At 41.4% G+C, this 27,733-nt stretch overlaps 1 protein-coding gene across 2 annotated transcripts in view; it reads left to right on the forward strand.

Moving 5' to 3' along the window:
• The window catches only part of LOC137650051 (acid sphingomyelinase-like phosphodiesterase 3b), a 103,177-nt gene that overhangs the window by 31,356 nt on the left and 44,088 nt on the right, over nucleotides 1-27,733 (forward strand). For both annotated transcript variants that reach the window (XM_068383083.1, XM_068383082.1), the window contains exons 4-5: nucleotides 966-1,113; nucleotides 2,057-2,197. In XM_068383083.1, the coding sequence (XP_068239184.1) occupies nucleotides 966-1,113; nucleotides 2,057-2,197 (289 nt within the window). The remainder of the gene's footprint in view (nucleotides 1-965; nucleotides 1,114-2,056; nucleotides 2,198-27,733) is intronic.

A 27,733-nucleotide genomic window follows, 5' to 3' on the forward strand; every position in this document is an offset into this window, starting at 1 on the left:
TGCTTTTTAATAATTCCTTGCTTTACTTCTAAAGAAAGCATTTCCTTATTCCTTTTCTCACCACTACCACTACCACTTGCAAAACTAAGCCTTTTAGGACCCATGATTTACGTAAAATACCGTAAAAGAATGAACGTAAAAAATCACGATTAAAACACAGTTAATAGCAGAACACACAGGGCACAACCACACAAAGCCGACGAGAACAGAGGAATGTCCCAAGCCACGCTAATTGAGGGTCCCTCCGAGGTAGAAATGCTGCCTTCTATCGGCGGAAATAAAAAATACATCCGGCGCTATGAGTACCATCTACGTGTATGGGTATTGTTTACTTCGGGTGTCGAAAAAAAATTCAGGTGTAGAGTAGGAACGTGTTCGAATTGTACTTCGCGTGTCAAAAAATTCGGATACAACCGGTAAGACGAAAATTGCTTACTTCGTGTGTCGAAAAAAAATTCGGGTGTAGAGTCGAAAAATTGCTCGAAATTTACTTCGGATGTTGGAAAATTCGGATGTAGATACGTTCGTATGTAGAGGTTCCACTGCATATTGTTAGTCTCTTGGAAAGTGTCACTGTCCCTTACCTCTGCCATTCATAAGGTACTTTTAAAAACTTTAACTTGATTTTTTTTAGATTCAGTAACTGCAGTTTATTATAGAAAATAACCTCCTCTGCCACCAAACCAAGTTGTCGGTATTAATCATATATCAGTTTTCACTTATTCAAAGCCACAGACTTTTAAACAATCAGTGAAGTTATCTAAAATGTATTATCCGTATGTTGCAAATACATACAGATATTCAGTTTCAGCTTTAATGCAAGATATAAAGCTTTCAAAATAGAATCCTAGAGTTTTTTTGCAATCACCTGTACAATTAATTTTGATAGTACAGCATTGTATTGCTTGTTTTGCTTCAATAACTCTCAATATTCATACTCCTATTGTACTTTTTTTTTTTTCCAGGGATAATGTTCCCCATGTTAATGATCCAGAACCGGATTTTTCTACAATCTTCCTTACATTGAATAACATTACAACGGAGCTACGAACTTCTTTTGAAGATTACATACCAATTTTACCTGTCCTCGGAAATCATGATGCTTTCCCAAAGGTATGGAAATCTGTATAAGTTCTTTATCACTGAATACTGAATAGCTTTGTAAGTCTATATTGTCCAAGTTGATAAAACCAATCCTTTTAAAGGTCTATAGTTCATTTTCAAAGAAACTGTTCAAAGGAAACTGTAAGTTTATTATTGATAACCCATGAGAAGCTTTAAAGAAAAAGAAATATGCCGGAATAGTAAATGTAATTTTAAACTTTTAGAAAATCAAGACTAAGTTTGGTGTTTATAGCTGTAACTAGAGGTACTCTCAGTAGAGAACATGTCTTCACTATGCCAAGAAGTCTTATTTTCTTTTTAACTCCACTGCTTATGTGTACTTCGATGTGTTTTCTTCAAAATCCAATGGATTTGTTCTTGGGTCATATCCCACATGTCCACCAAGTTTTGTTGAAATTGGTTCTGTAGTTTTTGCGTAATGTTGTTCACAAAAAAAAAGTAAACTAACAAAATATTTGTCATTTACTGTACTTAATATTGTGACTATTTTCAAAATACTGCTGCATACTTGTACAGTACTTTGATGTACTTTATCCAAAATAGTGCAGATTCATCTTTGGGTCATACATAAGTTTGGTAAAAATTGGCACAGTAGTTTTTGTGTAGAGTTGCTTACAAAAAAATAAATAAACAGTGACGGGTGAATACATACCTTTCGCAAAATATTTTAGATTTTGGCGAAGGCAAATACTTGAATTCATGAATGGTAACAGTTCTGTACATGGTACTGTTTAACAATACAGTATATTGAATAATGGTAATAAATTTGTCTAAAATATTTTGAGACCTAATTTTAAACCCTTTTTCTTGAGTTCCTTTCCTATTGAAAGATATGATTTCAAGTCTGCCATTTTGCATACTTGTATTACCATCTGTGAGAGTTAGAGTGTCCATTTAGCTTCAAGTTACATTGGGTGTATATTAATTGCAGGATGATTATCCAGTTGCTGGGGAAGAATTCTATGGACAGTATCTAACTAAGGGTGGATGGTCTCTTGTTTTACCAGAGGAGGCTCAAGAAGACTTCAAGAAAGGAGGCTTTTATGAGTATAGCCTACCAAGTAATGTGACTGTAAGTATTTGCATCTTTCTCAGTTTTCCATCCATGTAAATTTTTTGTTGTATTTGTTTGTTACCGATATTTATTAGTCATACCACTTTTGTTTCTTGTGACGAAAGTGTTCCCATGTATAGGTACAGTACAGTACTTTGGTGTTGGGAAATTTTACATCTTAATTTGTGCTGCGTGCTGACAAAAATGATAATTCTTGTGTTAATCAAATTCATAGTTTGCTAATTAAACTCATTATCACTTCTATTCTTAGGGGTGCATAACTTGCTTTCTGTGGCTGGTAATTTTTGATAAGTTAAAAGTTGATTTTTAAACTCAATATACAATTTTACCATGGGTTAGACACTGATTGTTCTGGACAAGAGGTGGTTGTAGAATATTAAGAATATTTACTTGTGAGCTAACTGATATACTGTATCACTACAACGTGAAATGGGGTCGTGACATGAACCAAAATACTAAGGGACAGTGAGTATTACAGACTTATTAGCAAAGATTTTTAAATATTTAACTTAGCCGGTGAATATATAATAAATGCTGCTCCAGCGGCTCGACAGAAAACACACACAAAAACTCGCGAGCGATCGCTATGAAGGTTGCGGGTGTGCCCACCAGCGCCAACTATCGGCCAGATACCGCATAGCCTATACATGTAAACAGACCCAATTTTTTTCTCTGTCGGCCTTAACGACAAGACGTATCAATACTCGCTGTATAACCTGGAGTTTTCTCAACATATTTGGTGAAGTACTTCCTTTTGGTTTGAGCTTTCGCAGTGCAGGTGTTTTATCTTCAACTTAAATCTTGAACTCGTTTTTGGATAGATTTAATTTTTGATGACTTTGGATTGTTTTTTGGACTTTCTTTGACTTTTAAATGGCCGACCCTTCCCTTAGTACGGAAGTGTGTTTTAGGCTTTTAGCAATTATCTTATCACGTTATAAATTAATTATAGATTTTCCTCTATATATTTTATATCTCAACCGCCTTTATTAGGCCTCTTCGATTAGCTTTCCATTTATAATAAACATCAAGATAAATTTTAATGATTTGTTTATATGCGACCTTTCCTGAGAGTAGGCGGTCCTAACTTGGAAACCGAAGTTAAACAACGTTGAGCCCTTTCAATCGTAAATAACTTTTACAGAGCAAATGATTTAAAATTTATTAAATTAATATTTTTTTAGTAGATATTTTATGAAAGATTTTCTTTGAATAGTCTTCGTACTGTTTCAAAGATGAACTAACGTTTAGTTTATTTATGCTACGCAGTTTGCGCTCTATCGTTACAATAGAGAGAGAGAGTATCACGGTTTCACTTTGCAGAAAGAGTAAATCGATTCTGACGTTTTGTTCATTCTTCTTTCAAAGCTTAAATGTTTTAAATACTATTTTAAAGGAACTTTTTAATTGAAAAACCTTTCAGTTTTTTCCTTTGGTCAAATAACCTGTTTATTGACGAAAGGTAAGTGGGCTCTTCTCTTCGGTGCGAAATCAAGAGATAGAGACGGAGAGAGAGAGAGGAGAGAGAACGTTCCGATCTTTATTCTCGTCCCAAGCGAGTAACGTTGTTCTCGAGTTTACTCTCGTCCCTAGTCTCTGTACGGGGAGAAAGGATAAAACGTTTTTAGTTTTTATTCTCGTCCCAAGGCACTGTACGGTGAGAGATTGAAAACGTAGTTTTGAATGAACTAGTGTTTAGTCTCCTTCCCAGCCACTGATCTTTTTATCTTAAAATATGTTTACTGTTTTTTTTTTTTTTGCTTGTATTAATGTGCTTACATTATACGACTGATTTCGCAATTTTAACCTTTTGATGAGGGTAGAATTGCGTGCTTCAGGTAGAAATCAGTTTTATTCATACCTAATGTGAATTGTTAAAAAATTCAATTTCAGTGAAATAAGTGCAAAACAGAAAATCGTAGTGATAAAGTGATAATTGCGCAAAGTGTTATCAGTGTTGCGACTGAGGGTTCGTCTGTTCGTGCCTGTCGTTCGCCTAGTCCGAGACCTCTTGCAAGCTCCCAAGCCCAGGGGAGAAGTAATGTCGTACGACTTATGGGTTCGAGAGGACTTGATCAGCGAACAGACGTTCCCTCTATGGTTTCAGGCGTGTCTCATCAACACCGCCCCTACCATAAGACGAGCGAGACGTTTTTCTCCTCGTCATCCGAAGGCTTTTCGCATAAGAAACCGTGGAACAAGGTTTCGAGGCCCTTTAAGCGAAAGTCAGTCCTTTCAGGACAGGTCCAGCGTCCTGGTTTTAACTATTAGGACAGCTCTGACCCTATGCAGTCATTGGAAGACTGCTCGCCGCCTAAACAAAAACGTAACACAGGCTCCGAGAGTCTTTTTGTAGGCAAGGTTTTGCAGTCACAGACGTTACCCTCGTCTCTTACCGCAACCATTCCCGTTGATCCTAAATGGGTTGTACGGCAAGACATGCAGAATAAGCTTGCCTCTCTTATGGAGGACTATTCTGCTGAGCAGGTTCACGATGATCCTCGCCGCTTAGCTGATCGAGATCCTGGCCGTCAGCCGCCCAAACGAACCTTTGCTCGTCCTGTTGACGTTGACGTTACAAAGTCACGTCAGTCACGTTTTGTAGAGCCTCACTCGATGCAGTCCAGTGTTGACTTTCAGCCGCTTGTGGACGTTCAGCCGCTGCCGCATGCTCTTGTTGACGTTCAGGACGTTCGCCAATCAGCGAAGTTGACTTGTTTTGACGTTGAGCGTCAAGCACCGCAGTCAAGAGTTGTTTTGACTGCTCAGTCTAGGCAGTCAAGGCAGTCTCGAGTTGACGTCGAGCGTCCTCCCGCACCTGTTGGTTGTTGCTGGTCAGTCCTTTAAGCAGTTACATGACATAGCGTCCTTGACTGCTACTGTTGCTCCTTTGCGTGTGGACTCTGCTTGTCAAGCATTGCCACCACGGCAGGTCTCTCCCTTGCTTGAGACTCGGCTATTGTCGGACAAGGTTCCTTCAGATGAGGATGTTGCTGATCCCACTCCTACTGATATTCCCTTGAGGACTTTGTCAGACGGAGAGGAGCCTAAAGCTGCTCAGCCCTCTATGGACTTTAAATAAATCATGCTGATTTTTAAGGATCTTTGTCCGGATCTTTTTGTAACTGCTGCTCCTCGTTCGCCTAAACGTCAGAGTTTACACTAGGCCTAGCTACTTCGAAGCCGTTGTTTTCTAAGCTAGTGCTCTCTCGCTCTTCTAAGAGAGCTTTACGTTTGCTAGGCGACTGGTTTATCACCAGGAGGAGTTTGGGGGAGACAGCCTTTGCTTTCCCTACTTTTAAGCTGGCTTATAGAGCGAGAGTCTGATATGACATGGGAGAAGTTCTCAGCTTGGGAGTTCCTGCCTCTGCCCAGATAGACTTCTCAAACCTCATAGACTCTCCCTGGCGCCTGGCCATGAGACGCTCCAAGATTTTATGGTCGACTTCAGAGCTAGACCATCTCCTGTTAGGAGTTTTTTCGAGCGTTTGAAGTTTTGCTGTACAATTATGTCATGCATAAACAAGGCTTTCAGGGATGGCTCCAATGATCTGACAGCCACGTTCTCTGCAGGAACAAGTCCCTCAGGGATGGCTCCAATGATCTGGCAGCCATGTTCACTGCAGGAGTACGTAAGAGGCAAGTGCGCTCAATGTGTTCATTGTCAAGACAAACTTCACGATGAAGTCTACCAGGCTGTCTTGACAGCATTAATGGAAGGCGACTGGATGGTCTCTCTCGACCTTCAGGAGGCATACTTCCACATTCCTATACACCCGGATTCCCAACCGTTTCTGAGGTTTGTTTACAGGAATGTGGGGTACCAGTTTCGAGCCCTGTGCTTTGGCCTCAGTCCTGCTCCTCTCGTGTTTACGAGGCTCATGAGGAATGTGGCAAAATCCCTCCATCTATCGGGGATCCGAGCCTCCCTGTACTTGGACGACTGGCTTCTCAGAGCATCGTCCAGTCTTCGCTGTCTGCAGGATCTACATTGGACGTTGAGTCTGGCCAGGGAGTTGGGACTTTTGGTCAACCTAAAAGTCCCAACTGATCCCATCCCAGATTATTCTATATTTGGGGATGGAGATTCGCAGTCCAGTTTTTTCGGGCTTTTCCGTCTGCCACCGAATAGAACTAGCCCTGCTCGAAGTCCAACTAATGCTGAAAAGAAAACGTTTGTTCAGTCAGGAGTTGGAACAGTCTCGTAGGGACTCTCTCATCCCTGGAGCAGTTTGTCTCACTAGGGAGACTACACCTTCTGCCTCTCCGGTTCCATCTAGCCTCTCACTGGAACTAGGACAAGACGTTAGAGACGAACCAGTAAAGGCATGCCTGAAATGGTGGGACAGCAATATCAGTCTAAGAGAGGGACTATCCCTAGCAGTCAAGAACCCAAACCACGTGTTGTTCTCAGACGCGTCGGATTTGGGTTGGGGTGCGACCCTGGACGGTCGGGAATGCTCGGGTCTGTGGACCTCAAGTCAGAAGAGCATGCACATCAACGGCAAGGAGCTATTAGCAGTCCACTTGGCCTTGATGATATTCGAAAGCTTCTTCGAAACTAAGTGGTAGAGGTCAACTCAGACAACACCACAGCTTTGGCGTACATCTCCAAGCAAGGAGGCACACACTCCTTCACGCTGCTCGAGATCGCAAGGGACCTTCTCTTATGGTCAAGAAATCGAGGCATCTCCCTGTTGACGAGATTTATCCAGGGGGACTTGAACGTCTTGGCAGACTGTCTCAGTCGGAGGGGTCAGGTGATACCCACGGAATGGACCCTCCACAAGGACGTGGGCAAGAGTCTTTGGGCTACTTGGGGTCAACCCACCATAGACCTCTTTGCCTCCTCGTTGACCAAAAGGTTACCAATCTATTGCTCTCCAGTCCTAGATACAGAAGCAATCCACATAGACGCGTTTCTACTGGATTGGTCTCTTCTGGACTTATATGCATTCCCACCATTCAAGATAGTCAACAAGGTACTGCAGAAGTTCGCCTCTCACGAAGGGACAAGGTTGACGTTGGTTGCTACCCTCTGGCCCGCGAGAGAGTGGTTCACCGAGGTACTTCAATGGCTGGTAGACTTTCCAAGAAGTCTTCCTCTAAGGGTAGATCTGTTACGTCAGCCCCACGTAAAGAATGTCCATCAAAGCCTCCCCGCTCTTCGTCTGACTTCCTTCAGACTATCGAAAGACTCTCAAGAGCTCGAGGCTTTTCGAAGGAGGCAGCCAGTGCGATTGCAAGAGCGAGGAGAGCTTCTACCATTAGAGTATACCAGTCGAAGTGGGAAGTCTTTCGAGACTGGTGCAAGTCAGCATCTGTGTCCTCGTCCAGTACCTCTGTAGCCCAATCGCAGATTTTCTTTTACATCTGAGAAAGGTTCGCTCCCTTTCAGCTCCCACGATTAAGGGCTACAGGAGCATGTTGGCTTCGGTCTTTCGACATAGAGGCTTAGATCTTTCCAACAATAAAGATCTCCAAGATCTCCTTAAGTCTTTCGAGACCTCTAAGGAACGTCGTTTGGCAACTCCTGGATGGAACTTAGACGTGGTCCTAAGGTTCCTCATGTCAGACAGGTTTGAGCCATTACATTCAGCCTCCCTGAAGGATCTCACCCTCAAGACAATTTTCCTAGTGTGCTTGGCTTCGGCTAAAAGGGTCAGTGAACTTCATGCCTTCAGTAAGAACATCGGCTTTTCTACAGAAAAAGCCACTTGTTCACTTCAACTTGGTTTCCTGGCCAAAAATGAACTGCCTTCTCGTCCTTGGCCTAAATCTTTTGATATTCCTTGCTTATCAGAGATCGTAGGCAACGAACTGGAAAGAGTATTATGTCCTGTTAGAGCTCTTAAGTTCTATTTAGCTCGTACTAAATCATTACGAGGTAAATCTGAGGCATTATGGTGCTCAGTTAAGAAACCATCATTGCCTATGTCAAAGAATGCTTTGTCATATTTTATCAGATTTTTAATACGAGAAGCTCATTCTCACTTGAATGAGAAAGACTGATGTTTGCTTAAGGTTAAGACGCACGAAGTTAGAGCTATAGCAACCTCCGTGGCCTTCAAGCAAAATAAATCTCTGCAAAGTATTATGGACGCGACTTTTTGGAGAAGCAAGTCAGTGTTCGCGTCATTTTATTTAAAAGATGTCCAGACTCTTTACGAGGACTGCTACACACTGGGTCCATTCGTTGCAGCGAGTGCAGTAGTGGGTGAGGGTTCTACCACTACATTACCCTAATTCCAATATCCTTTTTAATCTGTCTCTTGAAATGTTTTTAATATTGTTTTTTGGGTTGTACGGAAGGCTAAGAAGCCTTTCGCATCCTGGTTGATTTGGCGGGTGGTCAAAGTCATTTCTTGAGAGCGCCCAGATTAGGGGTTTGATGAGGTCCTGTTGTATGGGTTGCAGCCCTTAATACTTCAGCTCCTGGGAGTCTTTCAGCATCCTAAGAGGATCGCTGGGCTTCGTGAGGAAGACAGACTATTAAGGCAGAGTAATCGTCTAAGTCAACTTCCTTACCAGGTACCTTTATATATTTGGGTTTTGTTATGATATAACTGTCAAAAACTCTAAGCATATACGCTGTAAACTTAATTAACTCTGGTCTCTACCCACCACCATGGGTGTGAATCAGCTATTATATATTCACCGGCTAAGTTAAATATTTAAAAATGATATTTTAATTATAAAATAAATTTTTGAATATACTTACCCGGTGAATATATAATTTTCAATATTAATCTTACCCGATAATCATGTAGCTGTCAACTCTGTTGCCGACAGAAATCTACGGTCGGGATACGCCAGCGATCGCTATACAGGTGGGGGTGTACACAACAGCGCCATCTGTGGTCAGGTACTCCAGTACTTCTTGTCAACACCACCTCAATTTTTCCTCTGTCGTGCCTCCGGCTAGACCTACATGGATACGCTGTTGATTCTGGAGTTATTGTTCACGATTTGGTGATGTATTTGCTCTAGAGTTTAGCCTTCGCTATTCAGGAAGCTTTATCATTAGCTTAGCAAGTTTTTTGGAATTAATTTGATTTAATTTTGGTGACGAAGAGAGTATGAACTCTCTTTCACTTTTAAATGGCCGACCCTTCCCTTAGACGGAAGTGTTGGTGTCGAAGAGAGTATAGACTCTCTTTCTTAATTTTGCTTAACAAAGTTATAGATTTATTTTATATCTCTCCGCCTTTTATAGGCCTCTTCGATTAACTTCCTTTTATTATAAACTTGTTAAAATTAATTTTTATGTTTGTTTATATGCGACCTTTCCTAATTGTAGGCGGTCTTTTCTTGGAACCGAAGTTAATTAACATTGAGCCCGTCATTTTGTTTTTACCTGTTAACATTTTATGCTATTTTAATGTTTTTGAAAGAATTTCTTTGATAGTCTCGTACTGTTTTCAAAGTTGAACTAACGTTTTGTTTTGTCTCTGCAGTTGTTGACGTTCAGAACGTTCAACTTGCGCTCTATCGTTACGATAGAGAGAGAGTATTCACGGTTTCACGTTGCAGTAAGAGTAAACCGATTCTAGCGTTTTGTTCATTCTTTCTTAGCTTAAATGGTTTTAATTCTAATAAAGGAACTTTTTATTTGGGAAATCTTTCAGTTTTTTTTTTTTTTTTTTTCCTTTAACAATAATATGTTTTAACGATATATATAATTGGGCTCATCTCTCAGGTTCTAAGTCAAAAGAGAGAGAGAGAGAGATAGAGACGGAGGGAGAGAGAGGAGGGTAAACGTTTCGTTCAAGCGGGTAACGTTGTTATCGTTTTTGCTCTTCTCCCTAGTCTCTTTAGGGGAAGAAGGTAAACTTTTCTAGAGTTTTATTCTTGTTCCCAGGCTTTATGCGGTGAGAGATTTTAAACGTAGTTTATTTGATCTAGTGTTTAGTCTCTTTTCCAGCCACTGAATTATTTATCTTTCATTATGTTTTTCTGTTACATTGTAATACTGTTTTCGCAATTACTAACTTTTAATGAAGGATAGAATTGCGTGTTTCAGGTACAAACCACTTAAAGTTTCGAGTTCAGTGAAATAAGTGCAAACAGAAAATCAAAAGTGATAAAGTGATAAGCGCAAAGTGTTACAGTGTTGCGTTCGAGGGTTCGTCTGTTCGTGCCAGTTGTTCGCCTAGTCTGGGACCTCTTACAAGCTCCCAAGCCCAGGGGAGAAGTAACGTCGAAGGACTTATGGGTTCATCAGGCCTTGATCGACGAACAGACGTTTCCCTCCGTGGTTTCGGGTGTAACCAACTCACGTAGCCGACGTGATCACCCCACCCACACAAAGACGAGAGAGCCCATTTATTCCTCGTCTGCGGAAGAGGTTTCTCGCAGAAACCATGGACCAAATCTTGCAGCTTTTAAGTGCAAGTCGGTCCCTTCCGCGCAAGTCCAACTCCTAGGTGTAGCCATTAGCACTGGGTCAGTTCGGACTTGCTGCAGTACGACAACTGCACACCTCCCAAAGAGGCAAGGTGGTACCGCAACAGGCAGTAACTCCGTCTGTTGCCGCACCAGCTGTTTTAGACCCTCAGTCTCAACGGACAGTAGCTCCGTTTGTTGTTGTCTTTCATAGACCCTAGTGGTCTATGCTGCAGACAATGCAGTCTCAGCTTGCGGTTTTGATGCAGGAGTTTCAGGCAGAGAAGGTTAGCACACCTCCTCCTGCGAGCGCTCCTCCACCTCTGCGCAGTCCATCCTGCCAGACGTATGATGTTGAGGCTCCTCCTGCCTCCATGCGTGAGCTGCCGCATTGGGAGTTGCCAGGTACCAGCGCTATGCAGCAACCTCCTCTTACCTTGAGGCAGGAGCCTCTTGCTATGCGGCAACCTCCTCAACCCTTGAGGCAGGAGCCTCATGCGTTGCGGCAACCTCCTCCACCCATGAGGCAGGAGCCTCATGCGTTGCGGCAACCTCCTCCACCCATGAGGCAGCAGCCTCATGCTATGCGGCAACCTCCTCTACCCATGAGGCAGGAGCCTCATGCTATGAGGAGCCTCATGCTATGCGGCATCCTCCTCAACCCATGAGGCAGGAGCCTCATGCTATGCGGCAACCTCCTCTACACATGAGGCAGGAGCCTCATGCTATGCGGCATCCTCCTCAAACCATGAGGCAGGAGCCTCATGCTATGCGGCATCCTCCTCAACCCATGAGGCAGGAGCCTCATGCTATGAGGAGCCTCATGCTATGCGGCATCCTCCTCAACCCATGAGGCAGGGACCTCATGCTATGAGGAGCCTCATGCTATGCGGCATCCTCCTCAACCCATGAGGCAGGAGCCTCATGCTATGCGGCAACCTCCTCTACCCATGAGGCAGGAGCCTCATGCTATGCGGCATCCTCCTCAACCCATGAGGCAGGAGCCTCATGCTATGCGGCATCCTCCTCAACCCATGAGGCAGGAGCCTCATGCTATGAGGAGCCTCATGCTATGCGGCATCCTCCTCAAACCATGAGGCAGGAGCCTCATGCTATGCGGCAACCGCCTCAACCCATGAGGCAGGAGCCTCATACTATGCGGCATCCTCCTCAACGCATGCGGCATGAGCCTCATCCCTTGCAGCATGAGCCTCATCCCATGCAGCATGAGCCTCATCCCATGCAGCATGAGCCTCATACCATGCAGCATGAGCCTCATCCCATGCAGCATGAGCCTCATCCCATGCAGCATAAGCCGCACGCCATGCAACATGCTCTGCTTACCTTACAGCATGCTCTACATACAGCATGCTCTGCATACAGCATGCTCTGCATACCTTACCGCATGCTCCTCAGTCACACATCTTTGGTTGTTGCCAACTCACAAGACTGTCAAGCAGTTTCATAACGTTGCCTTCTGGTCTGCTGCTTTTGCACCAGTGAAACCCTCACTGAGAGAACTTAGCTTTTCTCGGATATGGTTCCTGTAGATGAGAAAGTGCTATTCTCCCTCCTTCTGATATTCCCTTGAGGACTCTGTCATTTGGAGAGGAGCCTTTAGCTGCTTAGCCTCCTATGGACTTTTATTTAAGCATAACATGCTTCCAGGGAGGGTAATGGTTCCACTTCAGTCGCTAACCCCGTCTGTTACCACACCTGCTCCCATAGACCTTGAGCTTTGTTGCAAGACATGCAGTCCAAGCTTAGTCCTTGTTAGAGGATTTTTTGTTTACGGAGTCAGTGTGTCACTGGGAAGACGTTCAACAACCAGCAGAAGTGACTTGTTGTGACGCAGTGCGGCAACCTCAGCAACCCGATAAGGAGTTGTCTGTACGACCCAGACAGTCTAGACAGTTTCGGGTTGTCGCTGTACTTCCTCGCTTCCCCATGGTTGACAGTTCACAGACTGTGCAGCAGTACCATGATCTTGTGTCCGGCTCCGTCAGACGACTGGCTTTTAAGAGCTCCCACAAGTCGTCGCTGTCTGGAGATTCTCAGATGGACTATGGATCTGACCAAGGAACTGGGCCTCCTGGTCAATTTTGAGGAGTCCCAGCTCGTCCCATCCCAGACCATTGTCTACCTGGGTATGGATCTTCAGAGTCGACCTTTTCGGGCTTTTCCGTCGGCCCCAAGGATCTACCAAGCCCTAGAATGCATCCAGAGCATGCTGAGAAGGAACCGATGCTCAGTCAGGTAGTGGATGAGTCTAACAGGGACACTTTCATCGCTGGCCCTGTTCATCGAGTTAGGGAGACGCCACCTCCGCCCCCTTCAGTATCATCTAGCTGCTCACTGGATAAAGGACATGACGCTAGAGACGGTCTCAGTTCCTGTTTCCGAAGAGAGGAGGTCTACTCTCACGTGGTGAAAGAACAGCTTTCTTCTCAAGGAAGTCTACCTTTGGCTGTTCAGAAACCCGACCGCCGTCTCTTCTCTGACGCATCAGACACGGGCTGGGGTGCGACTTTGGACGGACAGGAATGCTCGGGAACATGGAATCAGGAGCAAAGGACACTTCACATCAATTGCAAGGAGCTGTTGGCGGTTCATCTGGCCTTGATAAACTTCAAGTCCCTCCAGCTTAACAAGGTGGTGGAGGTGGACTCTGACAACACCACAGCCTTGGCTTACATCTCCAAGCAGGGAGGGACTCATTCGTGGAAGTTGTTCTAGATCGCAAGGGACCTCCTCATCTGGTCAAAAGATCGAAAGCTCACGCTGGTAACGAGGTTCATTCAGGGCGATATGAATGTCATGGCAGATCGCCTCAGCCGGAAGGGTCAGGTCATCCCCACAGAGTGGACCCTTCACAAGAATGTTTGCAGCAGACTTTGGGCCCTGTGGGGTCTGCCAACCATAGATCTGTTCGCTACCTCGATAACCTAGAGGCTCCCGTTGTATTGTTCTCCGATTCCAGACCCAGCAGCAGTTCACGTGGATGCTTTTCTGCTGGATTGGTTCCATCTCGACCTGTATGCATTCCCGCCGTTCAAGATTGTCAACAGGGTACTTCAGAAGTTCGCCTCTCGCAAAGGGACACGGCTGACGTTGGTTGGCTCCGCTCTGGCCCGCGAGAGAATGGTTCATAGAGGTACTGCAATGGCTGGTCGACATTCCCAGGACTCTTCCTCTAGGAGTGGACCTTCTACGTCTACCTCACGTAAAGAAGGTACACCCAAACCTCCACGCTCTTCGTCTGACTGCCTTCAGACTTTCGAAAGACTCTCAAGAGCTAGGGGCTTTTCGAAGGAGGCAGCCAGAGCGATTGCCAGAGCAAGGAGGACATCCACTCTCAGAGTCTATCAGTCTAAAGGGGAAGTCTTCCGAAGCTGGTACAAGGCCAATGCAGTTTCCTCAACCAGTACCACTGTAACCCAGATTGCTGACTTCCTGTTACATCTAAGGAACGTAAGATCCCTTTCAGCTCCTACGATCAAGGGTTACAGAAGTATGTTGGCAGCGGTTTTCCGCCACAGAGGCTTGGATCTTTCCACCAACAAAGATCTACAGGACCTCCTTAGGTCTTTTGAGACCTCAAAGGAACGTCGGTTGTCCACTCCAGGCTGGAATCTAGACGTGGTCCTAAGGTTCCTTATGTCATCAAGATTTGAACCTCTCCAATCAGCCTCTTTTAAGGACCTCACATTAAAAACTCTTTTCCTCGTGTGCTTGACAACAGCTAAAAGAGTAAGTGAGATCCACGCCTTCAGCAGGAACATAGTTTTCACATCTGAAACGGCTACATGTTCCTTGCAGCTCGGTTTTTTGCTAAAACGAGCTTCCTTCATGTCCTTGGCCTAAGTCGTTCGAGATCCCAAGCCTGTCCAACTTGGTGGGGAACGAACTGGAGAGAGTACTTTGCCCAGTTAGAGCTCTTAGGTACTATCTAAAAAGGTCATAACCTTTACGAGGACAATCAGAAGCCTTATGGTGTGCTATCAAGAAGCCTTCTCTTCCAAGGTCTAAGAACTCAGTTTCTTACTAATTCAGGCTCCTGATTAGGGAAGCACATTCTCATCTGAAGGAAGAAGACCTTGCTTTGCTGAAGGTAAGGACACATGAAGTGAGAGCTGTGGCTACTTCAGTGGCCTTCAAACAGAACCGTTCTCTGCAGAGTGTTATGGATGCAACCTATTGGAGAAGCAAGTCAGTGTTCGCATCATTCTATCTCAAAGATGTCCAGTCTCTTTACGAGAACTGCTACACCCTGGGACCATTCGTAGCAACGAATGCAGTAGTAGGCGGGGGCTCAGCCACTACATTCCCATAATCCCATAACCTTTTTAACCTTTCTCTTGAATACTTTTTATGGGTTGTACGGTCGGCTAAGAAGCCTTCCACATCCTTGTTGATTTGGCGGGTGGTCAATTCTTTCTTGAGAAGCGCCGAGGTTAAAGGTTGTGATGAGGTCCTTTAGTATGGGTTGCAGCCCTTTATACTTCAGCACCTAAGAGTCGTTCAGCATCCTAAGAGGACCGCTACGCTCAGTAAGGAAGACGTACTTAATAAAGGCAGAGTAATGGTTCAAGTCGTCTTCCTTACCAGGTACTTATTTATTTTATGTTATTTTTGAATAACTAATAAAATAAAATACGGGATACTTAGCTTCTTTGTTAACATGTATGCTGGTCTCCACCCACCACCCTGGGTGTGAATCAGCTACATGATTATCGGGTAAGATTAATATTGAAAAATGTTATTTTCATTAGTAAAATAAATTTTTGAATATACTTACCCGATAATCATGATTTAATTGACCCACCCTTCCTCCCCATAGAGAACCAGTGGACCGAGGAAAAAATTGAGGTGGTGTTGACAAGAAGTACTGGAGTACCTGACCACAGATGGCGCTGTTGTGTACACCCCCACCTGTATAGCGATCGCTGGCGTATCCCGACCGTAGATTTCTGTCGGCAACAGAGTTGACAGCTACATGATTATCGGGTAAGTATATTCAAAAATTTATTTTACTAATGAAAAAACATATTAAAGGCCCCCCCTTCCTCCCCGATAGAGACCCAGCGGGATGAGAAAAATTGGGTCTGTTTACATGTATATGCGGTATCTGGCCGATAGTTGGCGCTGGTGGGCACACCCGCAACCTTCATAGCGATCGCTCGCAAGTTTTTGTGTGTGTTTTCTGTCGAGCCGCTGGAGCAGCAGCTATTATATATTCACCGGGTAAGTATATTAAAAAATTTATTTTATAATGAAAATATCATATTTATATTGAAATAAAGCAATATATACATCACTGTTGATGGAATGAGTTGTTATTTCTCTTACAGATATATGCAAAACCTGTATGATGATGATTAAGAAAGGTGTGTGGTAGTCAAAATTTGCAAAGATCCTCAGTAAGGAGAGCAACAGCATAATAGAAAAGTAGAAAAATCTGAAATAAAAACGTATATTTGGCAGTAGAAATTCATGAGAAAGGGAGAAACTAAAATATAAACAATATTCAATAGTATCAAAAAGTATAATGCTAGGTGTGAGCTTTCATGTCAATGTTTAGGGCCCTAGTGAAAATTCAAAATGAGAAAGATTATGTATTTTGTAGGGAATACAATGGATAGCAGGGTGGTATTCTTAGAGTGAGGCAAGTAACCATTTGAGTGAGAATCAGAAAATATTTAGGAAAAATTAAAGTTATCAAACTGGAAAATTTTCTGGTAAAAATTCCAGGCGAAGCTTAGTAACACGATCTAGGGAAAAAGAATTAAAAGACAAGTCAAACCTATAGCACAAATTATAAATAATTTCATCTGCTTCTCTGCCACATTCCTTTGTGCATACATTCTAACATACCATACTTAAGAGTATCTAACCATATCTAAGCTATTTGGATCTGTGTAATTGAAGATTTTTTAAACAGGAGAGTTATAAGATAGATATAAAACTATCGAGCTACAGAAATATATCGTGGTTTGTCTACCACTAAATATTAAACCACAAAATATTTCAGGAGGAGCGTAATGAATTATATATGGGAGACAGGGATGAAATTGATTTGAGGCATGTATCTACACCTGATATTTATTTAGTAAAAGTTCAGAACTGTTGTTAAAGCCAGATTGATTTCATCAAACCATCCTTGATTAACCAAAGATAAATGTGAAATACATAAGTGAAACTAGAATGATGACCTCAGGATGAGTTCATATGATTTAGAGTTTTCTTGCTTGAAGGTACACTCGGGCACACTGTTTCATCTAATTTCTCTTCCTCTTGTTTTGTTAAAGTTTTTATAGTTTTATAGGAAATATTTATTTTAATGCTACAGTTCTTAAAATATTTTATTTTTCCTTGTTTATTTTACCTCACTGGGCTATTTTCCCTGGTGGGGCCCCTGGGCTTATAGCATCCTGCTTTTCCAACTAGGGTTGTAGCTTAGCAATTAATAATAATAATAATAATAATAATGATACATACATACATACATATACCAAGGCACTTCCCGCAATTTTGACATCAAACAAATGAAACAAAAAAGGGGACCTCTCCTCTCTATGTTCCTCCTAGCCTGACAAGGGACTCAACCGAGTTCGGCTGGTACTGCTAGGGCAACACAGCCCACCCTCCCCCATTATCCACCACAGATGAAGCTTCATAACGCTGAATCCCCTACTGCTGCTACCTCCGCGGTCATCCAAGGCACCGGAGGAAGCAGCAGGGCCTACAGGAACTGCGTCACAATCGCTCGCCATTCATTCCTATTTCTAGCATGCTCTCTTGCCTCTCTCACATCTATCCCATCAACTCTTGCATTCATCACCTTCTTTAGCAGACAATCATTTTCCATTCTCTCAACATGGCCAAACCACCTCTACACATTCATATCCACTCTAGCTGCTAACTCATTTCTTACACCCGTTCTCACCCTTACTACTTCGTTCCTAACCCTATCTACTCGAGATACACCAGCCATACTCCTTAGACACTTCATCTCAAACACATTCAATTTCTGTCTCTCCATCACTTTCATTTCCCACAACTCCTATCCATACATCACAGTTGGTACAATCACTTTTTCATACAAAACACTCTTTACATTCATGCCCAACCCTCTATTTTTTACTACTCCCTTAACTCCCCCCAACGCATTGCATCCTTCATTCACTCTCTGACGTACATCTGCTTCCACCTCACCATTTGCTGCAACAACAGACCCCAAGTACTTAAACTGATCCACCTCCTCAAGTAACTCTCCATTCAACATGACATTCAACCTCGCACCACCTTCCCTTCCCAAACATCTCATAACCTTACTCTTACCCACATTAACTCAGCTTCCTTCTCTCACACACCCTTCCAAATTCTGTCTCTAATCGTCCAAGCTTCTCTTCCTCGTCTGCAACCAGTACAGTATCATCTGCTAACAACAACTGATTTACCTCCCATTCATGGTCATTCTTGTCTACCAGTTTCAATCCTCGTCCAAGCACTCGAGCATTCACCTCTCTCACCACTCCATCAACATACAAGTTAAACAACCACGGCGACATCACACATCCCTGTCTCAGTCCCACTCTCACCGGAAACCAAATGCTCACTTCATTTCCTATCCTAACACATGCTTTACTATCTTTGTAGATACTTTTCACTGCTTGCAACAACCTTCCACCAACTCCATATAATGTAATAATAATGATAATAATAATAATAATAATAGTAATAATAATAATAGTAATAATAATAATAATAATAATAATAATAATAATAATAATAATGATAGTTATAATAATAACAATCATGATGATGATGATGATGATGATGCTCTTGACTGTAGATATATCATAAATATCATGGAGTATGGGAGACTTCTATTGACTATTTTGATTTATGATAGCAATTAATGATTAATGACATCTGTGTATTTTGTTAAGGCGATAAGAGTAAGTTATACCTGTTTGTGAACATATTTATTGGTCCTACTGATGTAAATCAAGTTCAGTACTGAAAACTGTATCTTTTTGTTTTTAGAAAAACTTAATGACCAATTATTAGCTTTATATCCCACAGTGGTTTTGCACAATGATGGAACTGAATTGTTTTCTAAATTTGATACATTATTTTTGTGCTATAGTTGGCTCGACACACAAAAGTAAATGTTAGAACTTATTAAATCTTATACCTTTTTTTAATCTATTTTTTGAAAATTCTGTTGATTAATAGTACGAGTTTATCAAAAAGGAAAAAAAAAATATATTTTCCAATCACTGTTTTGCGCCATTTCAATACTTTAGTTTTCATAAAACTAAGTCTCGGAAGGGAGCTAAAATCAAAATTAGCATAAAAAAACCCAAAGAGAGGTAGATACTCAACTTTGGCAAAAAAGAGGAAGCCAATTCAGTAAACTAATTATCAAAGTTTGTGAAAAAAGCGCCCCTAAAAATCAACCGAACTGTAGCCATCAGCTGCGTTCGAAGGAATGGGAAGTAGGAACGTATAGGGGCACTCGAAGGTGATAGGATGTGTAATGGCTCCTTATTTATCCTTCCCCTTAATGGATTAGACTGGGTAAGGTCTGTTTGGGGTGGAGATATCTATGGTTATCTTAGGATATTTCCCTGATTATACATGATATTTTCGGATAGTTGTTTCCGGGGGTTGGAACCCTGTGATACCCCACGGTAATTCTCTTGTAATATCAATCACAGAAATATTATACTGTAGAAGTTGCCTGAAGGAACTGCCATCAGGAAGACATGGCTCGAGCCCAAAAGTAGATTTTTCCTATGTCAAAATCCCTTTTATAATACAGAAGTAATAGAGACTATTATTAAAGAGTATTTATGTATAATTAGCTATAGTATAAGGGAGTGGTACTGATGTGCTTAATAGTCCAGGGGCAAATGTAATCCTGCGGGATTTTAAATGAAGGGAAGGTTTGACTGCCTGGATTACACTGCTGATATATTCTATAACATTGCACAGTGTCAGGTAAATATATATGGACGGTAGTAGCATTATGGTGTGAGGCATAAAGGCAGTGAAGAATTATTTTGGTATCAGCCTTCTTGTGGGTACTTTGCAGATCTGTCACACCCTTTCCATCAGTTGATGTGCTTCAGTTCTCCAACTAGCTATCAGGCTTTTCATTGCCTTTGCCAAAATGATTGCATTATCAGAGAGATAGTCTGTTAAAAGGGAGCAACTGCCATATATGAATTTCCAATCAAAATTTGATAAAATTTATATAAATGTATAAGGAAATTTTCTGAAAAAAAATTCCAAGGCCATTAGATGATTAGTTTCAATTTTACCATAGAAAAACAATAAAAAAAAAAACTTCAAATTGTTTCTATTACTTCATTTCTAGAGCTATTGCAATGAAACTTACTGACGTAGAAAGTGTATAATAAGAAAAAATTCCTCTTGGAACTATTTTTTTGACAATAGGAAAGAAAAAAATTATTATATGAATATTTTGATTTTTTGTCAATAAAAAGTTAAACTCTAAACTCCTACTCTTTGTTTTTTATTTATAAAAAATCTATTCGAACAAAAACTACCACTTTTCTTCTTTAAAATGAAACTGAGAAAATGGCATTTTTGGTTTTTTGCACTCCTTGGGAGTGGCACTCATTGCATGAAATGTATCAAAGGGGTAAAAATACATAAAAGACGAGTCTTAACACTCACCATAGATACATTCCAACTAAGAAGTACAACAAAGGTCAAATCTATAGGACACTCTGCCCTAAATTCAGAGAAATGTAGGGGGTCTGATTTTTAATTTGTTATATTTCCATTATTTCTTAATATTTTGCTGTACATATTGCGCCGTGATAGATAGGATGCCATACGGAACTGATTGAATTTAATAATTTTTTTTAATTTCAAAAATATTTGTAAAAGAAAATAAGGCTAAGGTCAAATCTAAGGTCCATACCACCCTGATCTTGGAAAAACGAGGCGGTCGGGTTTTTAAATTGGTCATATCTCCGTTATTTCTTAATATTTTGCCGTAAAACCTGTCACCGTGATAGATAGGATGCCATAGATAACTTTGGGTGAATTTACTTATTTTCATTAATCTAAAATATATTCTTTCAAAAATAATCAGGACAGCCTCTTCATCTTTAGATTTAGAATGAGATAGAAGGGTTTTCATGCTAATGTTTGTAATATTAGGGCTGTCTGTGATTCTGAACTCAACTAGCATTATTTTTCCAGCTCTTTTCATTCACATGTAGTTCTTGAGTGAATTTTTAAAGTAGGTGTCAAAGACTAAATGAGTTTCATCATATTTCAGCAAAGTGGGGGCTAGTATGTTGTGAAATTGAACTGCTAAGTCATGGCATGTCTTCAAATCTGATGTTTTTTTTTTTTCTATTTTTATAACTGCCATTCCAGCCAGTACAGTAAGTGTATATGACCTAGAACTAGTCTGCGATGTCAGACATGGTTCTTCCTCAGTAGTGACAGTACCCTCTGAGTGACTGCCGGTCTTTATTGTACACGTCGTGTTGCTCTTCTAGAATCTTCATTAAATTTCTCTTGTTTGCGGGAAGAATAATTGTTCCATCCAAGTTAAACTTTGACAGAGGCACTGCAGTGAATTCTTACTTACTAAGCTATTCTTGTAGATTGTTAGTGCAGCATCATGATGCAATTTGAATTCTTATAAAAATTGTATGATCTGCCTTCAACTGCACAGTGTTATCTGAACCTTTAGTCTTTACAGTCTTGCTTGCATTCTTACATAGATGAAGTAGTTTGTTTTTCATGGATGTCCATAAGCTACAGCTGCCTGATTCGATTAGATTTCTCTTGAAGTTGTTGTACATTTGGCTTCCTTTATTTGTCATCTGATGTGTTTCTTTTAATTGTTTAATCAGAAACTTACTTTGTATGAATATTGATGAGTTCATTCCCATCATATGTTACTGGATTAGTAGATGTAATGAGACTAGTGCACAAGCAGGCTATATGTTGCTCTTGCCATTTTTCTTTGGAATCTGTTAGATCATAATGTTTTTACAGTTCATGATCTGTGATCCCAAACATATGCTTTGCTTCTGGAGCAAGCCTTACCAACTCAGGAGAGGTCAGAAAGAATCTCATCAGAACCTTTTTTTTTTTTCTTTTCTTTTTTTTTCACCACCTACCAAGTACTTTCATAGCCCTATCTTCATATTCATCATCTGCACCTAAAGCGCTAAAGGGTACTTTCATTTTAATGCTTACATTTTTTTCAGCATTTTTTAAATATCGTTGTGCTTTCATTTCATTTCTTTGGAATAATTCCATAGCAAAATCTGAACAATTTTCTCAAATTCAGGTTCCAGTCTTTGATTTCAGGATGCAGATTGTAAAATTCGTCAATGTAGCACTTGAAAGGGGAAGTCTCAATGTTATATGTGCTTCAATGGCTCTACTTACTCATTTCTCTGATAGTAATTTACATAGCTTTGCCATCATACAGTAAGACGTGTGTAAAATTAAGCTCTGTTCCATCCAAAAGAAGAAGCTATAGCTTGAAGCATTGCCATTATCGTGTAATTCATTTGGCCTAAGAACCCAGTTCTTTGATAGCTCTTTTTGCTCATAGTTAGCTTCAGCACAGGCATGTTTAAGCCAATCTCCAAAGAAACAACAGTTTTAGCCTCATGACTAACATATAAAGTAATGCTTTCCAGCTTCTTCATGAATGTGAGTTGTGTGATTGTTTGTTGGGCTACTTTCTGTAAGTGGTAACACAAAAACTATATTCAATTCTTTTTAGTGAGGCAGATTTGCACCGACTCGTAGGGGTGCCCTTATAGCTCGGAAAAGTTTTCTGATCACTTATTGGTTGGACGAGATAATTCTAACCAAGCAGATTGCATGAAACTTTTCTGAGCTAAAAGGGCAACCCTGCGAGTCGGTGCAAATGCGCCTCATTAAAATAAATTGAGTATAGTTACTTTTGTTTCTTTTCATGACCAAATTATAAGCTGACCAAGTTGAGACAGTCATAACTGGTTAAGAGGTTAATTTGATGTCTTCATCACTTTTGGCTTCATGTGATGCTTTGGACCTTGCATATGGCAGCACCTCTTTCAAGATATCTGGATTGCTGTTCAATGACAGGACTGCTGCCATCATCCAAATTAGACCCTCTGGCCAGTAGGAATCTTAAGATATCCTTGGATGTGTTACCACAATTGTGGGTAATGATGGAATTATCTGGTCTGCTTCCTTTCGATATTTAACAAGTAATGACCTCAACCAAGGACTGTGGAGTATTTTGTAGTGAGTGAAGTGATGATGGCCCTGATATCTTTATTGCAGTAGGGACATCAGAGACTTCTTTTTCTTGATACACCATCATAACTGTGCCATGCAGTGTTCCTTTGTCAAATGGGTTATCCTCTACAAAAATGATAGTGTTTGCTGCACGAAAGACAACTCTCCCTTTTACTAACTGTGAGGGAACAAGCTCCACCACATTCATCCATGGATTTCACTACCTGCTTATATCTTATTAAGTACGAAAGATAGAAAAATAAATATTCAATACTTATATATTTGTGTTTTTTATGTAGAACAAATAAGTAAAAATGAAAAAGTTTCATAGGACCACTCTGTAAATAGTCAGTAATAAAAAAAAAAAAAAAACATTCTTCAGCCTCCTATTAAGCTCACATCCACTTCAGAGACTTAATCTTAATTAATTTCTCTTCTAATTAATCTTGATACTCATTAGTTCCTGAAGAGGTTTGTAAATTTAATTGGTGAGGATAGAGAGGCAGTGAATAGGAAATGCAACAATGTATGATGATTGTGTTATTATGGAAAACTATAATAATTACTTCTTGTGAAGTATGAAAGATACAAGAATACATATTCAATATTTATTATTAAATCTTTTATATAGATCCAATAAGTATAAATGAAACATTTTCATAGGACCACTCTGGAACAAGTCATTGATGAAAATCTGCATGCATCTCCTTAGCGGCAGCCATTTTGGATTAGTAATACCACAGACCTTCTTCCACAAATTGAGTGAAAACACCTGATAGTGCAAGGTTGTAGACTATATTAGCACTGTATTTCGGGCAGTCATTCTTTCCCTTCCTTTAAAATCCCATGGAGTGCAATATTGCTACACTTGCCCTGGGACTGTGATACTGTAAACCTTTAACGGGACCGTCCGCTATGGTGTTTTGACATAACAACGTTCAAAAATCGAAAATCGTTTTATTGTTTCTATGTTTATAGGTAGCAGGTTGGCCAGGGCACCAGCCACCCATTGAGATACTACCACTAGAGAGGTATTGGACCCTTTGACTGGCCAGACAGTGATGTATTGGATCCCTCTCTCTGGTTACGGCTTATTTTTTCTTTGCCTACACTTACACAGAATAGTCTGGCCTATTCTTTACATATTCTCGTCTTTCCTCATACACCTGACAACAATGAGATACTAAACACTTCTTCACCCAAGGGGTTAATTACTGTACTGCAATTTGTTCAGTGTACTTTCCTCTTGGTAAGGGTAGAAGAGACTCTTTAGCTATGGTAAGCAGCTCTTCTAGGAGAAGGACACTCCAAAATTGAACCATTGTTCTCTAGTCTTGGGTAGTGCCATAGCCTCTGTACCATGGTCTTCCACTGTCTTGGGTTAGAGTTCTCTTGCTTGAGGGTACACTCGGGCACAATTGTCTGTCTTATTATTATTTTTTTTTCTGCCTCTTGTTTTTTTGAAATGGTGTGTTGGGCAGGCTTAATAGAAGGGCCATGGATGCCTGGTGGTTTATCAAGAGGTTGTCTTTTCCTTTTTCTGATTCTTCTTCATCTCAAAACCATCCTTACTGTCCTCCCTTCAGTTGAAGTGGCTATCCTGGAGGGTATTTAGCCTTGCATGGTGTATCGGCTCCTCCATGTTGACCAGTTTTTCGACTTTTTACTATAGTCTATGGGTATCATCAATCACTTTTTTTAAATATTTAACTTAGCCGGTGAATATATAATAGCTGAGCCTCCGGCGGCTCGACAGAAAAACACACAAAAACTCGCGAGCGATCGCTATGAAGGTTGCGGGTGTGCCCACTAGCGCCAACTATCGGCTATATACCGCATATACATGTAAACAGACCCAATTTTTCTCTGTCGGCCTTAACGACAAGACGTATCAATACTCGCTGTATAACCTGGAGTTTTCTCAACATATTTGGTGAAGTACTTCCTTTTGGTTTGAGCTTTCGCAGTGCAGGTGTTTTATCTTCAACTTAAATCTTGAACTCGTTTTTGGATAGATTTAATTTTTGATGACTTTGGATTGTTTTTTGGACTTTCTTTGACTTTTAAATGGCCGACCCTTCCCTTAGTATGGAAGTGTGTTTTAGGCTTTTAGCAATTATCTTATCACGTTATAAATTGTTGTTGTTAACTATATATTTTATATCTCAACCGCCTTTATTAGGCCTCTTCGATTAGCTTTCCATTTATAATAAACATCAAGATAAATTTTAATGATTTGTTTATATGCGACCTTTCTTATTCCTCCTCTAATCCGAGAGTAGGCGGTCCTAACTTGGAAACCGAAGTTAAACAACGTTGAGCCCTTTCAATCGTAAATAACTTTTACAGAGCAAATGATTTAAAACTTATTAAGTAAATATTTTTTTGGTAAATATTTTATGAAAGATTTTCTTTGAATAGTCTTCGTACTGTTTCAAAGATGAACTAACGTTTAGTTTATTTATGCTACGCAGTTTGCGCTCTATCGTTACGATAGAGAGAGAGAGAATCACGGTTTCACTTTGCAGAAAGAGTAAATCGATTCTGACGTTTTGTTCATTCTTCTTTCAAACTTAAATGTTTTAAATACTATTTTAAAGGAACTTGTTAATTGAAAAACCTTTCAGTTTTTTCCTTTGGTCAAATAACCTGTTTATTGACGAAAGGTAAGTGGGCTCTTCTCTTCGGTGCGAAATCAAGAGAGAGAGAGAGAGAGAGAGAGAGAGAGAGAGAGAGAGAGAGAGAGAGAGAGAGAGAGAGACGGAGAGAGAGAGAGGAAGAGAGAACGTTCCGATCTTTATTCTCGTCCCAAGCGAGTAACGTTGTTCTCGAGTCAGTTTTTTACTCTCGTCCCTAGTCTCTGTACGGGGAGAAAGGATAAAACGTTTTTAGTTTTTATTCTCGTCCCAAGGCACTGTACGGTGAGAGATTGAAAACGTAGTTTTGAAGAACTAGTGTTTAGTCTCCTTCCCAGCCACTGATCTTTTTATCTTAATATATGTTTACTGTTTTTTGCTTGTATTAATGTGCTTACATTATACGACTGATTTCGCAATTATAACCTTTTGATGAGGGTAGAATTGCGTGCTTCAGGTAGAAATCAGTATTATTCATACCTAATGTGAATTGTTGTAAAATTCGATTTCAGTGAAGTAAGTGCAAAACAGAAAATCGTAGTGATAAAGTGATAATTGCGCAAAGTGTTATCAGTGTTGCGACCGAGGGTTCGTCTGTTCGTGCCTGTCGTTCACCTAGTCCGAGACCTCTTGCAAGCTCCCAAGCCCAGGGGAGAAGTAATGTCGTACGACTTATGGGTTCGAGAGGACTTGATCAGCGAACAGACGTTCCCTCTATGGTTTCAGGCGTGTCTCATCAACACCGCTCCTACCATAAGACGAGCGAGACGATTTTCTCCTCGTCATCCGAAGGCTTTTCGCATAAGAAACCTTGGAACAAGGTTTCGAGGCCCTTTAAGCGAAAGTCAGTCCTTTCAGGACAGGTTCAGCGTCCTGGTTGTAACCATTAGGACAGCTCTGACCCTATGCAGTCATCGGAAGACTGCTCGCCGCCTAAACAGAAGCGTAACACAGGCTCCGAGAGTCTTTTTGTAGGCAAGGTTTTGCAGTCACAGACGTTACCCTCGTCTCTTACCGCACCATTCCCGTTGATCCTAAATGGGTTGTACGGCAAGACATGCAGAATAAGCTTGCCTCTCTTATGGAGGACTATTCTGTTGAGCAGGTTCACGATGATCCTCGCCGCTTAGCTGATCGAGATCTTGGCCGTCAGCCGCCCAAACGAGCCTTTGCTCGTCCTGTTGACATTGACGTTACAAAGTCACGTCAATCGTGTTTTGTAGAGCCTCACTCGATGCAGTCCCATGTTGACTCTCAGCCGCTTGTGGACGTTCAGCCGCTGCCGCTTGCTCTTGTTGACGTTCAGGTCGTTCACCAACCAGCAGAGTTGACTTGTTTTGACGTTGAGCGTCAAGCACCGCAGTCAAGGGTTGTTTTGACTGCTCAGTCTAAGCAGTCAAGGCAGTCTCGAGTTGACGTCGAACGTCCTGCCGCACCTGTTGTTGTTACTGGTCAGTCCTTTAAGCAGTTACATGACATAGCGTCCTTGACTGCTACTGTTGCTCCTTTGCGTGTGGACTCTGCTTGTCAAGCATTGCCACCACGGCAGGTCTCTCCCTTGCTTGAGACTCGGCTATTGTCGGACAAGGTTCCTTCAGATGAGGAAGTTGCTGATCCCCCTCCTACTGATATTCCCTTGAGGACTCTGTCAGACGGAGAGGAGCCTAAAGCTGCTCAGCCCTCTATGGACTTTAAATAAATCATGCTGATTTTTAAGGATCTTTGTCCGGATCTTTTTGTAACTGCTGCTCCTCGTTCGCCTAAACGTCAGAGTTTACACTAGGCCTAGCTACTTCGAAGCCGTTGTTTTCTAAGCTAGTGCTCTCTCGCTCTTCTAAGAGAGCTTTACGTTTGTTAGGCGACTGGTTAATCACCAGGAGGAGTTTGGGGGAGACAGCCTTTGCTTTCCCTACTTTTAAGCTGGCTTATAGAGCGAGAGTCTGATATGACACGGGAGAAGTTCTCAGCTTGGGAGTTCCTGCCTCTGCCCAGATAGACTTCTCAAACCTCATAGACTCTCCCTGGCGCCTGGCCATGAGACGCTCCAAAATTTTTTTTTTTTCGAGCGTTTTAAGTTTTGCTGTACAATTATGTCATGCATAAACAAGGCTTTCAGGGATGGCTCCAATGATCTGACAGCCACGTTCTCTGCAGGAACAAGTCCCTCAGGGATGGCTCCAATGATCTGGCAGCCATGTTCACTGCAGGAGTA

Source organism: Palaemon carinicauda, chromosome 11, assembly GCF_036898095.1.
Source record: "Palaemon carinicauda isolate YSFRI2023 chromosome 11, ASM3689809v2, whole genome shotgun sequence".
Classification (NCBI taxonomy): Eukaryota; Metazoa; Arthropoda; class Malacostraca; order Decapoda; family Palaemonidae; genus Palaemon; species Palaemon carinicauda.